General features: G+C 41.4%; 1 protein-coding gene across 1 annotated transcript in view; it reads left to right on the top strand.

The window, feature by feature from the left end:
- ANO1 (anoctamin 1) overlaps window positions 1–10,921 on the top strand; it is a 79,620-nt gene extending 68,699 nt beyond the window's left edge. The window contains exons 17-25 of the mRNA XM_029963792.1: window positions 174–304; window positions 444–501; window positions 614–714; window positions 1,356–1,501; window positions 2,654–2,806; window positions 4,364–4,416; window positions 6,029–6,213; window positions 7,489–7,594; window positions 8,548–10,921. Coding sequence (XP_029819652.1) covers window positions 174–304; window positions 444–501; window positions 614–714; window positions 1,356–1,501; window positions 2,654–2,806; window positions 4,364–4,416; window positions 6,029–6,213; window positions 7,489–7,594; window positions 8,548–8,808 — 1,194 coding nt within the window. The 3' untranslated portion in view covers window positions 8,809–10,921. The remainder of the gene's footprint in view (window positions 1–173; window positions 305–443; window positions 502–613; window positions 715–1,355; window positions 1,502–2,653; window positions 2,807–4,363; window positions 4,417–6,028; window positions 6,214–7,488; window positions 7,595–8,547) is intronic.
- Window positions 10,922–14,805: the final 3,884 nt, after the last annotated feature.

Raw genomic sequence — 14,805 nt, 5'->3', positions numbered from 1 at the left:
TAATACATTTATTATATTTTATATGTATATAAAAAGTACAGATACACGTGTATACATACATATACATAAGGCTATACATAAAAACCCCTTTGTTTAAAGGATGTTTTCCCAAAATCTATTCATGAGATCTTGAAGTACTGGAGGTAGGATAATTCCTTAACGCTTTTTTATCCCATGTCACATTGGTTCCAGAGGTGCCAAAAACCGACAAGAACTTCGAAGAGAGGCTGATTTTCAAGGCTTTCCTGCTGAAATTTGTCAACGCCTACACCCCGATTTTCTACGTCGCCTTCTTCAAAGGCCGGTGAGTGATGCCCAAGGGCTGCTCAGGGTTTCAGCTTTTCAGCCCCAAACACTCAAAGGCGTGGATTGTGGCATAAATTGCTCTAAGAATAAAATATCGGGAAGTATAAAATATATTAACTCTGACCATTGTGCCCTAGATTTGTCGGACGTCCAGGCGACTACGTCTACATTTTCCATTCTTTCCGGATGGAAGAGGTAATTGCATTTCCAGCCCGTCTGTGATCCTGCTGGGTGGGAGCACCCTCTGCCCCCGCCCCAGGGATGCAGCAGGTTGTTCTGACTGTCCTTTCCCCTCTCCCCACCCCAGTGTGCTCCGGGCGGTTGCCTGATGGAGTTGTGCATCCAGCTCAGTATTATCATGCTGGGCAAGCAGCTGATTCAGAACAATTTGTTTGAGATTGGCATCCCGTAAGTAGAGACTTTTGTTTTTTGGGTTTGTTTTTTTTTAACAAGTGTTTTTTACAGTGCCTGCAATGCACTGTGTGTGTCCACTGCCCCTGGGTGTGAACGTGGCTCACAAGGCCGCGTGAAAGATTTTTCAGTAAGTCTGTGTTTGTAGAGCAGCAGGAGCTGAGGGGGCTTCAAAGCAGAGTGGAATGACCAGAAACCTGGTCTAGTGGAAGGTGTCCCTGCCCATGGAACAAGATGAGCTTTAAGGTCCCTTCCAACCCAAACCATTCTGGGATTCCATGCTTCTGTGACTGGGAGTAGCTGCATCCTTGCTACGATGCATCCAGCAACGCAGGTGTCTTTGAAAAGTGCTGGGCAATCTGTTGCTTTCCTGCTGGTTAGCAAGAGGTGTCATGGTGAACAAGTGATTCAATTACAACCATATTTTAGTGCCTGACCCCTTTGATGTATACTTTTATAATACACACCTAATATACTTCTAGCATATTGTGGCTCTTGCACAGTTCTTATGAAAATAAGTGCAGTGCAAGCGTTATGAAATTATGTAAGAATTATGAAAATGTCGTGCCTGTTAATGTAAATAACTGAGAAATGAGCAGAGGATGGAATTGTAACTGAATTATTTCCACTTCCCTCAGAAAAATGAAGAAATTTATCCGATACTTGAAATTAAAGCGTCGGCGCTCTCTGGACCATGAAGAGCACATGAAAAAAAAGCAGCGTTATGAAGTGGACTATAACCTGGAGCCTTTTGCTGGGCTCACCCCTGAATACATGGAAATGAGTGAGTGGGGTGGAAAGAAGGCATTTTGAGCCGTAATTATTCCGACTAATTGGGATGGAGGGCAGAGCTTTTCGAACTGCAGATTCAGTGGACATGAGGGTAACTTAATTATTGACGTGTACAGTCTTGGATTGCAGCACGTTTCAGCCAGCCCTGGCTGCTTGAGGGCTGAACTGTGCTCCCTGCTGTTCACAAGCCCTTACTTTAGCACGACATTGTAGATATTTTCTTTCAAGCCATGTGACATGTCACTGCCAAGTTTCAAATGCAAATGATTAAATGGCATATTTTATCACCAAGCTCCACCCTACATAGGAAATAAATTACTTAATTAAGATTTGGTAATTTCCACACCAGAGTCTTTGGGTTTTTTTCTGAAATCTGGTCTAAATCTTCTGAAAGAGAGATGTGTCTCTAGGCCAGGCTGTACTCAACAGATCACACTTAATTATTTTTTTTTTCAAGTAATGCCTTATATTGAATGAGACAAATTAGAATATGTGGTGACCTTGATGTTCAGAGCACTTGAAACAGATGGAAATCTAATGCTACAGGCTAAGAGGTCATGCTGTCAGTTCCTAAAAATAAGAAAAGATGCAGTTACTGAGATCAGCACTTGGAAGTAACAGAGGCAGAGAAAGGATGGGGCACTGGCAGTGCCAGGATGAGCATGACATCAGTGCAACATCCTCAGCAAACAAAAAGCAGATACATCCCAGGTTGTAGGAAGCAAGTTATTCCCAGCAGATCCCAGAGAATCAGTCATGTCCTTTCCAAAGCTTCCAGTGGGATTGGTGAAGGCTAAAAACCTGCCAGGTGGAACATGGCAAGTTTAGGCAGAGCTAACACTGTTGCTGCCATAACCCCGCTCCCTCAGGTCATTCCTGTGCCAGCCTTGCCCGTGGAAAAATTGGTTTAGGAGCTTCCCCATCCTTGTGGTTACTTTTCCTCGTGTTTTGCGAGGTGGCAACGGGCCCTTTCCATGCCTGAGTGGAGCAGCCATCATGCAAACTGTGCCTGACACAGAAAATGGGATTTAATCTCCCAGAACTTGTCATCTTGTCAGACTTTGGGGGATGGCTCTGGCGTGGTGCTGGAAGCATTTGGTAAATACTGCCCACAGCCACTGAAGGGGTTTCTTTTCCTTTCCAGTTATCCAGTTTGGGTTTGTGACTTTGTTCGTTGCGTCCTTCCCTCTGGCACCTTTGTTTGCTTTACTGAACAACATCATTGAAATCCGTCTGGATGCCAAAAAGTTTGTTACTGAGCTGAGGAGACCGGTAGCAGTGAGAGCAAAGGATATAGGTAAGTGCTTATTGCTGCTGTATCCCTGTTTGCTTATTCCTGGATTGATGGCAGGATGCTGTTGTGCTGAGTTAGTTTCAATAACAGGAAGATATTTATAGGAAAATTCAAAGCATTAGGCTGTGGCTTAGCTGTGAACCGCCATAACTCATCGAGGCTTTGCTTTTAAAATAGGAAGACCAGAGCTTTAAATTCAGATTAATATTTTATTAAGCAAACATTATCACTTTTTAGATCAAAGCAATCAATGCAGTGGCAAAATATCTCACATGCTTCTGCACAACAACGGCCCTTCCCGGCAATGCAGTTTTCTTGCAGAAGCAAAACTTTCTGTGTTTAATAACTCTGGACTGGCCTCAGAAACACCCTTGGGAGTGAGAGGAGATTCAGAAGGCTGCGAGTAAATGTATCCCTACTCAGCAAGAACATCAGAAGGGTGAAAGCTGCAGTGAATGTGGCTGGAACTGGGCTCTGCTGTACAGACCAGTTGCCCCCTTACTGGGGGGGGCCCAACAGCTCTAGGTGTATGTGACAAGGAAGCTGTTTCTCCCAAATGTTGGTTATTTGTGACTAAAAAAGGTCGTTAAAATAAAAATAGAAATAAAATAATTGTCTTTATTACAGAGCCGGCCAACAAGAGCAGAGAAGTTTGTGACCTGTTACTAAACTCAGGGTTCATTCTGCTGTTGTCCAGGCAGAGTTTTTCCTTGGGCTCATCCCTGTGCCCTGGGATCACCCTAAACTTGAAGAACACATCGTGTTTTGTCAAGGGCTTTGCCATGACTTTGCTTTGGGGGTGGTTTTTTTGTGGCTGCCTGATTTGATGCTGTGGGTTGCTGGTGGAGGTGGTGGGGAGAGTGTTGTTGGTTTTTTGGTTGTGGTGGGGGTTGGATTTGTTTGGGTTTTTTTAATTTGTTTTTGAGAGGATGTTAATTGCAATTCACTGCAATTTGATCCCGGTCTTGTGGGTGAAAGCACCTCACTTCTTTCAGAGACATCCTGAAGTCACACTGAGAGGGCCACAGACAAAGCAGACAAGTTTTTTAGCACAGGGATTGCCAGGATCAGGAGAGGGACAAGGTCCCACCTGCCTAAGGCAGTGGGTAACCACAAACAGAGGTCTATCCCTGCTTCCACAGACACTCTCATACCTTTTCCTGAAGTTCTGTGCTCTGCCCAGGCTGGTTTGTGTGTGCTCTGCCAGAAAGCCAGGCTGGAGGAGTCTTCCAGGGACGTCACCCTGTGTAAAGCCACCTACATCTCCCTTTTATGCCAAGCATTCCTCTCTCTCTCTCACACTTGCCTTCCTCTTCCTCAAAGAAGCTTTTAGCTGAAAACCTAAAAAAAGAACCAAAAAACAGGTGCTCAAACATAGCTTTGGAAGACAGATTTGGGCTCCCTTTGCTTACGGGTCATTAAATTCATTTCTTATAATTTGTTCTTTTTTTATTTAAAATATAACTCTAGTTTGAGTGCCCTTAACACTGTTAACTAAAAATGTAATTTATGTAATTTTAGGGACTAGAACAGAATTTACATGTCTGTCTCTTTCCTTAGGAATCTGGTATAACATCCTCAGAGGGATTGGAAAGCTTGCTGTCATCATAAACGTAAGTAGATCAGCATGAACAAAACTTGAATTCAGTAGGCCGGCTTTTCCATTCTGCTCCATTAGTTTTATTTCAGCATAAATCCCTTAAATCAAGTGAAAGTATATGATTTAGAAACTTTTGGGACTATCAGAGAATTAGCTGCAGTGTTTATTTTAAAGTTGTGATAGTAGTAGCAATAATATGAAATAGTAACTAGTCATTGCAGCTTTTTCTCCAGAATGTTTTCATAAAACAGCTTTGCCCTTCAAACAAATATGACCACGGCTGCTTACTTTTGCTCCTTTTGAAATACTTTCACTAGGATGATGTATTTTTTAATTTCAGTGCTATTTTGGGTCTGGTATGAGATGAGAATCAGTTCAGCTCCTCAGAGCACAGTGTCCCTCCGTTGAAAGTCTGCCCAATGCTCCCACCCAGAGAGTGTTGAAAACCCTGAAAATATTTTTATTTCAACACCAAAATCCACATCCCAGCCCTTAGAAAAATTTAGCACACCTGGATATATTAATGTATGTGCTTCTGTAGTACTCTATAGGAATAGACATCCACAATGATCATCCTTCTTGCACCCCAGCTGGGGAAAGATGAAAACAAAAGCTGTTTACAGTGCAGCAAACCAGGGACTGTGTGGGGCTTATGGCCACATGTCCATAGACTCACTTGGGGTTTTTTTTTTACATTATCCAGACTGAAAATCCCTTCAGTTTGTCCCCAGGGGTCTGTTGGGCTGTGGCAAAACCATTCTTTTGGTTATTTGGTCTTCTGCCTTAGTTTGTCTTTACTATTTCTCCTCTTTTTCTTTGGAAATAATTTCTCTATGTTTTTTCTCTTTTCTTCTGTGTAGTCTCTTTGTCAGTGTTATTTTTCCCTCTTTGGTCAGTGTACTATTCCTCTTTACCATAAAATAAATAAAACATTTTGTACTGTGTTTGTTCCACATGTACATGAGATTTATGCCACTGAGAATGTTTCATAACAATGATAAATGAGGAAGGCTAAAGTTATGGAGAACTCAGCCAAATTGGCTGTTGTGCATTTTCTGTACAATCTTTTTTTAAAAAAAAAAAAAAACAAAACATTTTAAATAACCGACTGAAATGCAATTTCTGTGACCACAAAAATAAAACTGGGCTCCGTCTGCTCATCCTTTTATCTTGATGGAGTTAAAAAACCACACACAATTAATGGCCCTTTTGCAGCGCAACGAGAACCTGAAGAGTCGATTCACTGCCGGTTGTTTGCAGGACAGGAAAAGCGCTCGGAAATCAATCACTTGGACCTTGTGCAATGCACCAGGGACAAGCTGTGACTGGGGCAAGGGGAAGCAGTGCTGGGTTAGCTCTCCTCTGGTGCTGGGGGCACAGCTGCTCCGTTCTCTGGGGGGCTCGGATCATCCGCGGATATCTCAGTTGGCGTGGAATTACTCCGTCTGATATGCTGCGACTCAGAAGAGCAGGGCAGCAAACAAGGCCTCGTTGCAGCAGTGAACGCCCCATTTTTAGGGCCCTGAAGGCTGCAGCGTTGCACGAGTTGTTTGGGCAATTAATGAGGGTGTTATTAACGAAGCAGTGCCTGGATATTGCGCTCACTCTTTACTCTTGTGGCTTAGGCATTTGTGATCTCATTCACATCCGACTTCATTCCACGCCTCGTGTACCTGTACATGTACAGTGAGAATGGCACCATGCATGGCTTCGTCAACCATACACTATCCTCTTTTAATGTCAGCGATTTCCAAGCAGGAACAGCTCCCAACGACCCCCTGGATCTTGGCTACGAGGTCCAGATATGCAGGTACTCCCTTCAATGATACGAAGTGTTTTCGCAGCCGGCTGAGGACGTGGCAAATTTTTACATCCCTTGTGTTTTCAGTTCCTTTTTAGCACCTTGGTAGCCTTTATATCCATTGTCTTGAACACCCTGGCTTACATATTAAGCAATCACAAAGCCTGAATGTGAATTGCTGCTTCTCTTTTGGGAAATGGAGATTAGCATTAGTTAAATTCACTGTTTGTCCGTGCAAAGAGAACAAGGAGGAAAGAGACATTCCAGGGGAGAAAAAAAAAGAAAAGATGATTTTCACATGTAGTGAAAACTTACAGAAATTTATCAGGGAAAAAAAAACTTGCCTTTATAATAATATTATTTTTATATATTTTTTAATATTTTTATATATTTATTTTTATATGTATTTATATTTTATATTATTGTTTATTATAATATTATATTTATATTTATTTATATAAAATAATGTTTGTATTTTATATAAATATACATATCACATTTATATAAATATACATATCACATTTATATTCTTTATATATTTGACAGTGCAAGTTAATTGGCTGCAACGACCTTTAAACAGAAAAATCACTCTAAGATGAAAGGAAAAAAAAAAACAATCAAAATTATATAAGTATTACCTTTGCTTGCATTTACTTTCTCCTGATTCCCTTCTGGTGATCTCTGGGCACAGGATGAATGAGGCTGGCAAACAGGTTTTAGCACAGAACTCACTGAACAGCAGTGTCAGTGTCATGGTTTAAAAGCAAAATGCCAAGTTTATTTGCTTTCTAATCCCAGGCACTTTCTTCTTGCCATTCCATCAGTTCTTTAATAGTTCAAGGACTTTTAAATCACTTGAAAATATGGGGCCCTAATTCTTTCAAAATATTGACAGGATGCTGTGGTTTTAAACTGGTTTTTACTGAGATCAGTATTTTTGCCTTTAAAATTAGTTTGAAAAATAGATGTTGTCCTTTTACCTATCTTGAAACGAAATAAATCATCTGAGCTGTGTATTTTACTCCATCTTATGAAAAATTGATATTATTTGTACTAAGCAGAGGGTATTAAGATGGAAGACCTTTAAATATGAGTAAAGCTTGAAGGTTATGGGAGACTTTCAGCTGTGCCTTGCTTCTGAAAGGTTGATTACAGCATCATGCTGTAATAGTGAACTTTCTTTTAGACAGTTCCACTTATTGTTTGACTCCTTGGTATTAATTGTTTATCCCAGTGCTGAAATTTCTGAATGATATCACTGATTTACTGAGTCTTGTTTTGCAGATACAAAGATTATCGAGAACCCCCCTGGTCTGAAAACAAATATGACATTTCAAAGGATTTCTGGGCTGTCCTAGCAGCAAGATTAGCCTTTGTGATAGTTTTCCAGGTAGGTTACACTGCAGGCCGCCCTTGGGAATGAGTTATTAGGCCAAAGAAATATCTTCTTTCACAGTTGTGAAAAGCAAAAGAAATTTGCCCATCCTCAGCACCCTCTTTGTACCACCAACCCAGGTACAGGTATATCCTCAGCGGAAAAATCCATCCCCAGGGATTCCCTGAACCGGTTTGGTGCAGAAGAACTTAATGACTTCAGAGAGCAGCAAAGCACAAGGCTGATACTAATTAAGTCCCACCAATTTCTCCCGTGGGACATCAACAGTTTCAATGAAGCAGCATAAATTTCATCCAAAATCATTTTTAGAGCTAGCCAAGACATGAAATTTCTGAAATTTTCCCAGTTACAGTTTAAGTTGCACCTGAACAAGAAGGCAAAATATTGTAATTTGTCCTCAAATTACATTATTCCATCACAACAGTGACGCTGGTTATTGTGACACAAGTGTTTTAAGTTTGCCTTACCTGAAAAACTTGTTTCAAAAATTTATGGGTTTTTTTTTTTTGGATAAAATATGTATCTTTTTGTGAAAGACCCCCCTCCCCTTGAATCAAGGCTTTTAAATCAGAAACATTTAATTGGAATGTATTTTACGAGCTGTCGCCACTTTACCTCTTGCATTTGCTCCTGCCTTCCTTGCTGCAAAACTCCTGAGCCATTTATCACTGCCAGTATTTCCTTTGGAATTCTCAGTGGCTGTGGCAGTATTTGTACAGACATCACAGAGATCTGAGCCTGAGGTATTTTTTTTTTTCACTTCTAGCATGAGCAAGCAGTTGAGGTGAATTCAGTTCAGCACCAGCCTTGTGACATGCAGCTGATCCCAACTCAAATATTGTCCTTTCTTCATCCTTCCTCCCTGAGTACACCAAAACCAGCCCCTTTCCCCACAGCCACCCTTTTCACTTGACCTTGCTGACATTTTCTCACAACTTCATTTCCAGAACTTGGTCATGTTTATGAGTGACTTTGTGGACTGGATTATCCCAGACATTCCCAAGGACATTAGTCAGCAGATCCACAAAGAGAAGGTTCTCATGGTGGAGGTCTTCATGAGGGAGGAGCAAGGGAAGCTGCACATGCTCGAAACCTGGAAAGACAAGGACAAGAGAAAAGGTGAAAACTGTAACAATCACAGCCCCAGACTCTCCAGGAGCCACAGTGGGAGCTTGTCCTCCTGCCATTCCTATCCTCTGGATGTGTAGAGGAGGAGGGAGCTGAGTATGTCGGGGCATTCCACAAAGACACAGAGGGCAGGACTCGAGTAATGGACAACCTGGTGCATGTTGGAGGATGTGCTGCCATTTCGCTCCCATCTTTGTGAGAAATGCCCTTCTTGCAGACATGGAGGACCACATTCTATTTCTGGTAACGTTCTTTTTCTTTTGCACAAGCAGTAAATGCAGGGAATTTTTATATTTCATCATTAGATAACACTCTCGACGTTGGCGTGCATTAATAAATGCAGGTACTTAGTACATCTTGCTAGAGATATTCTCTGAGAATTTGACCTTAGCCTATTAATAAATGGATGAAGTAAAAGGTAAATTTTAAATAATAATAATAATAACAAAATATTTTTGGAAACCCAGGTTTGAAGGTCCATGGGGTAACTTGACAAATTATATGCAAAATCAGCTCTAGAGTGGAGAGAACCCACGTAAAGCCTCCCAGACTGACTCGCTTTCCAAGACTGGGTTTAGCTCTGTGCCTGAAACAAGCAGAGCTTCAGTGTCACACCAGGTGTTTAGGGCACTTGTGGCAACTTGCTGTGCATCCAAGACCTTCAGAACCGTCAGGAAAGGGAATCTGGAAAGTATTTTTTTTTTTTTGCCACTGAGCGACTGATGCGGATGGAGCTACCCCGGTGCCCCAGGCTGCAGTTCCCAACAGCTCCCTCCCCTCGTGGCCAGGCAGCAGCAGCAGCACAATTTTGGGATCCTCCCGGCAGGGAGATGATCACAGAGCATTTTGGGAAATGCCCTGAACTAACGAGCACACGTGGAGCTCCAGTGACTCACACTGCCCTGCCCAGTACTCGGACACTGTTGTTGCTGAGGAAAATCCCCTTTTCCCTGTTGTTTTAGCACATCCCCTTTCCCGGCCAGGTTTTCCCCTGTAGCCCTGTGTCCTCTGCAGGAGAAGGGAGGCTCTGCAGCCCAGTTTCTCCCACAGATTTTTCTGCTGTTGAATGGCATTTCCCAGAGGCTGTGCCAGAGGAGTTAAACCCAAAACGTGTCCCACTCACTGTCTTCAGTGGAAGTTTTGCCTGCACTGGGGCTACAGGACCAGTCCTTCAGTTAGTTACAGGACTCTTCTTTTGTCTTAAAATACTCTTATCTTTTGTACAAGGAGCTTCCCTAAAGTATAAGTGTAAAATCCTTACCTACCATGCCTAGTTAAACCCCATCAGTACAACTCTTTTTAAGCATAATACATTTTAGTTTTGCTTTGTCTACCGATAAAACTGCACTTCCAAATAATACTGGTGCAATTAACCTAATTTCTTTTATTGCTTTGTCTTGTCCATGGCACTTGCATTGCAAATATAAAACTGAAAAAAGAAAATAAAAAGGAAAGATTTCTTTAGAGTCTAACTACTGTATGGTTTGTTAAAAAACCAAAAGTCAAAAGGCTGTTTTCAAGAGAAGTTGGTTATTTCTTTTTTCCTTTTCCTTTTTTTTTTTGCCAAACTAATTTAAAGATTAATGCTAGAACTTTAAAAAAAAATTGCCATATTTAGCTTTTGATATATTTATTTGTTTTAAAGTATGTGATAAACTTGATATTTTTCTGTAGTCTGTCCAAAGAAGGTACCAGAAGAGAAATTATGTGGAAGAAAGAAAACGGTATTAACCAAATATTCTTGAAGCTTATTTAAAATATTGATCCAACCAAAGATTTTTATTAATAAAGGGCTTATATTTTGTTAACTCTTGTTTCTGTTGTATTTTGACTTGCAGGAATGTCACTATTTTTAAAATTTGTAACTTATGATAGTGTGTTACTGGAGGGCCAAATCCTGCCTGATTTATTCCCACGTTAAGTGTTATTCCTGGTAGTGAGTGTTTTACCAGATCAGGCCCACTGACTGCAAAAGGACTGTGAGTGGGAATAATTCAAGCAGAATTCTGTCCACACATCTTGTTGAAAACATGTTCTTCCTCTCATTCCTTGGTAGCCCAAAAGATCCAGGAGAAAGACAAACCTGAACTACCTGTTCTGAAGAGAAATCTTAGGGAACGTCCTTGAAGGGGGATTTAATCTGTAAATACTCACCTGAAAGTATTCCCAACTTAATACTGACATTCCTGTAAATGATAGAACTATATCCTGAACACATACTTAGCAGAGTTTTTCATTATTTGCTGAAATCATGAAATAGTAAAAGTTGCTTATACTTTCTTTTGTACAGTAAATTGTTTGAAATGGAATTTTGTATATAAAAATCTGTATTACTACTTAGATATCTATAAAATTCTTTCATGGAATCATTTTTTTTAAGAAAAGCAAATATATACTAAATCTGTTTTATTTTGGTTTTGGTTTGTTTTTTGGTTTATTGGGTTTTTTTCTTTTCCTTTGAACACTTATTTGAAATAAACTTAAATATGCAAGAGTTTCTCCTGTGGGACAGGTTCTGTTCCCAGCTGTCCTTGTGCTCTGAGTGTACAGACATCTTCCCAACAAAGCCAAAGGTACATCTGGGGTTTTGAGCTGCTTGGAAGACCCACATGGAGATAAAGTGAATCCCCCCTTGAAATCCTCCTGTCTCCAGGAGCACAGAGGGAGTTTTTGGCTGCACTGTAGACACTAAATATTAAGTGATGGCTCTTAGCCTGGGAGCTTTCATTTTCCTCTGATTTAATCTTTGGCATTCAGCAGAGCATAACGTGTAGGAGCTTTCACTAGGACATTTGAAATGGGCTCCTAACGAGGGAGAATGCTAATTGCTCCGTTCTTTTAATTTGAAAAGTGGATTAATTACTAAGAGTGGAATGGTGAAACCAAAGGAATGAAGCTCAGGGATTCCTTTGACTCAACTCTGAGGGGAAGCAGAGTGGATGTCACACTTTTCGCTGCCTTGAGGGACCTTCACAGGCAAAGCTGGGCTCAGAACTTGATTTGCTGGTTGAAATTTTTTCACCTTCTCCCATTTAACTGTTCTGTGAGAAGGCAAAGCATGAGGCTTCGTGCCAATCCTCCTTTTCTAGCCAGAAAATATGAAACACTCTAACCCGTGGCATTTAGTTGGAAGGTGGGAATTTTGTTCTGAGGAAATGAACACCAGAAGCAGGGAAATCACAGCCCAGTTGGTAACTGTTTGGGTTTGTCAGTTCTTAAAGACAAAACAGTAAATAAGACCTTGTTAGTTATAAGATAATGCCTTCCAAAAACAGGCTTGCACTGTGGTTGGTTGTGGTGCTTCTCCTGAAAGTTTTCTTATATCTGGGATGTGAGTAGAAACAAGTTTGGTTTTTAGCAATAGCAAATTTGAGGCAGGATTATGCTAATAAAGATTCACTGGAAGTGGGGAGGGGGGAATAAACTTAAAACAGAGAAGCAGGGGTCTGGAAGTGACCAAGGGATACCCGAACATTCCTCAATGTGACTCCCAGGGACTGTATGGGCCAGCTTGGATGAAAGACAGCAAAACAAATATTTTATTTGTAAAAATACAGCTGGATTCCGTATTGATATGACAGTATCTCCACAACAAGCATTCAACCCGTTCTTGGCCTGCTTCTGCCCCAAAACTGTAAGTACAAAACCCCACTTCCCAGCCCTGCTTTGATCGAAGAGAGAAAGAAAAAATCCCAAACCCAAAGTCCTAATGTATTAAAGAGGAAAGTCATTATACCAGTTTGCTTGGTCCAAGAGAGGAAATGCAGACAACAGGAAAGATTACTGCTGGAAATGGCTCTACAGAGCCATCTACAGATCATTTTTGAGCCGTTGCTAAATCACAGTTTGCTTTTTGCCATCCAAAGTTTGTAGCAAAGAGACAATATCAGTTGGTGCATCCGGGGAGGAAATCATACCCACCCTATTGTGTGGCCAGCAGGAGTCTAAATCTTCTGGATTTCTATGTCATTGTGTTTCTAAGATACTGTCCTACAAATATTTTGCAGTCTCAAATAGCTTAAGGATGAATAAGTCTCACGTCAAGGCACGGACACATTTCTATTTTTAAACCCTCCATGCTCTGTGGTCCTGAGCTGTTAATGATCCTTTTGGCTGTGGTGATTTCCAATTAGCAATGATAATTTACTTTTCATCCTGATACCTAAGGAGTCTGACCTCTCCTGAAGTTCCATGGGTCACTTGAGTGCATTTATATTTACCTCTGAAGTTTTCAGAGTAAACAACTTTTCTTCCTCTTGCCGCTGAAGAAACCCTGTCTTAAAATTTATACGAATTCCATTCAAACTCTGGTTCAATTCTTTTGCACATTTGAGCACTGTTTATTCCATGACCAAACACAATATGCCATTTTTAGTCCAGCGGAGAAAAACCAAAGTTCTTTTTTTAACCTTCTTTTTTTAGCCCAACAGGCCTTTTGGAAGAAGAAACCGACTATTAATGGGAGTTCTTTTGAATTTTGAGTTCCATCCTTCATTTTTAATGCCATGCACGCCACCTGATTCCAGGCCACCTGAAGCCAAAGGAAGTAATTCCATTGATTCCCCGTGATTGCAGCATAATTTGCATGAGGCTAAGAACTGCTTATTGAATGATTGGTTCCAGTTTGAATAAAAACTCATGATAGTTATTGCAGGTTATTTTTATAACCCACAGTGTCAGCTAATGCCAAAATATGTTGATGCAGATGCCTTGTGTGAGCAGTAAAGAGTTGGGTGCACCGTTGTCCTAGTTCCCACCAGGTAAAGGGCTTGGAAAATCCAGTCATGTGAACTTGGTTACATCAAGTTTTAAAGATTTTGAGGTCGTAGCTTTCACCTTGCTCGGTTCTGCCTCTGTGAGAAAATTCAGGCCAAAATGGGAAAGATATCAATTGGGATGCTCAGGAGAAAAAAAATACAAGATATTGAGCAGAGTGTTTGTGCTAACCAAACTTTAAAAATAATAAATAAATAATAAAGCTGATTTTTCAGGGCAAGAGGCAGGTAGTTAAGCAACCTGTCTTGGTGCAAAAGAAAAGGTTATTCCCTATTTTTACTTCCACAGGGAAAGAGTGGCCACCTTCTCTAGCAGGAATATGAGATGGAGGTTGGGGAAAAGGTGCAAATAGGGAAGAGAGGAAGGAAAGGCTTTTGGCTGATGCTCTCACACCCAAGTTAGCTGACAGATCAGCCAGGGAAGTTGTTTTTTCTGGAAAGAGACTGGCTTCCTAAGGCAAGGACATCTTGTAGGTGGGTTATCAGGCAGCCTTTGCCAGTGTTCCTGCAGCAATGTGCCATCTCATCCTGCCAAGTCATGCAACCCTGTCGGTCCTGTGTTGAAAGCTGGAAGGCTTTGGTCCTTTGGAAGGAATGGGATGAAAACAGAGTAGGAAGGAGACAATATCTCCAGGATCAGTGAGAGTGTGGTGACTGTGCCTTCTCCGCCGCATTGAGAATAACACCACGATCCTTGGCAATCAAAAACAAAGCAGTTCCTCTCAGAACACTGAGCAGATCAACCTATAAACTCTCACTCGGGTTCCAGAACTTGTGAAGTTCTGTCCTGGTGGGTACAAGCCCTTTGGCTCTGCAGCAGGTAAGTTCTCAAGCCCCAGAGGGGACGTGCAGGTGAGTGGCTGCTCTGCCGGTGCTCATGAGCATGGAATTCCCAGCTGTCCTGGCTGGAGCATGTAATTACAGGAGCAGCTCACACTTCTTAAGGTATTAATCTTCAAAGTACATCTGTAGGTAAAGAAGGGAGGTACTTGCAAGTAATTAACCATCAAGTGAGAAAGTAATAAATCTCAGCAGGCCAGACTTACTGCACAACCTCTCTGGGCAGCAAGAAATGGGTCTGCAGTCTGGTGGTTCTGGGCCACACTCCTGAAGTTTTTTAGGTATTTTACTCTACTCAGGCACTGTTGGAAGCAGGAGGGAATCGGGAGCAGCGAAGGAACAGTGAAAATCCAGAGAGTAAATTACTGTGAATTTCAGCTACGTCATCTTCATCCTGTCTTTAAAGGGCGAAAGAAGTAAAACCAAGAGTCGGTTCTGAAATTCTACTAAGCCCCTTGACTT

This window comes from Manacus vitellinus, unplaced genomic scaffold (genome assembly GCF_001715985.3).
Source record: "Manacus vitellinus isolate BGI_N305 unplaced genomic scaffold, ASM171598v3 scaffold_63_pilon, whole genome shotgun sequence".
Taxonomy (NCBI): domain Eukaryota; kingdom Metazoa; phylum Chordata; class Aves; order Passeriformes; family Pipridae; genus Manacus; species Manacus vitellinus.
The sequence above is the reverse complement of the archived record's forward strand: the minus strand, read 5'-3'. Positions and strand labels throughout refer to the sequence as shown.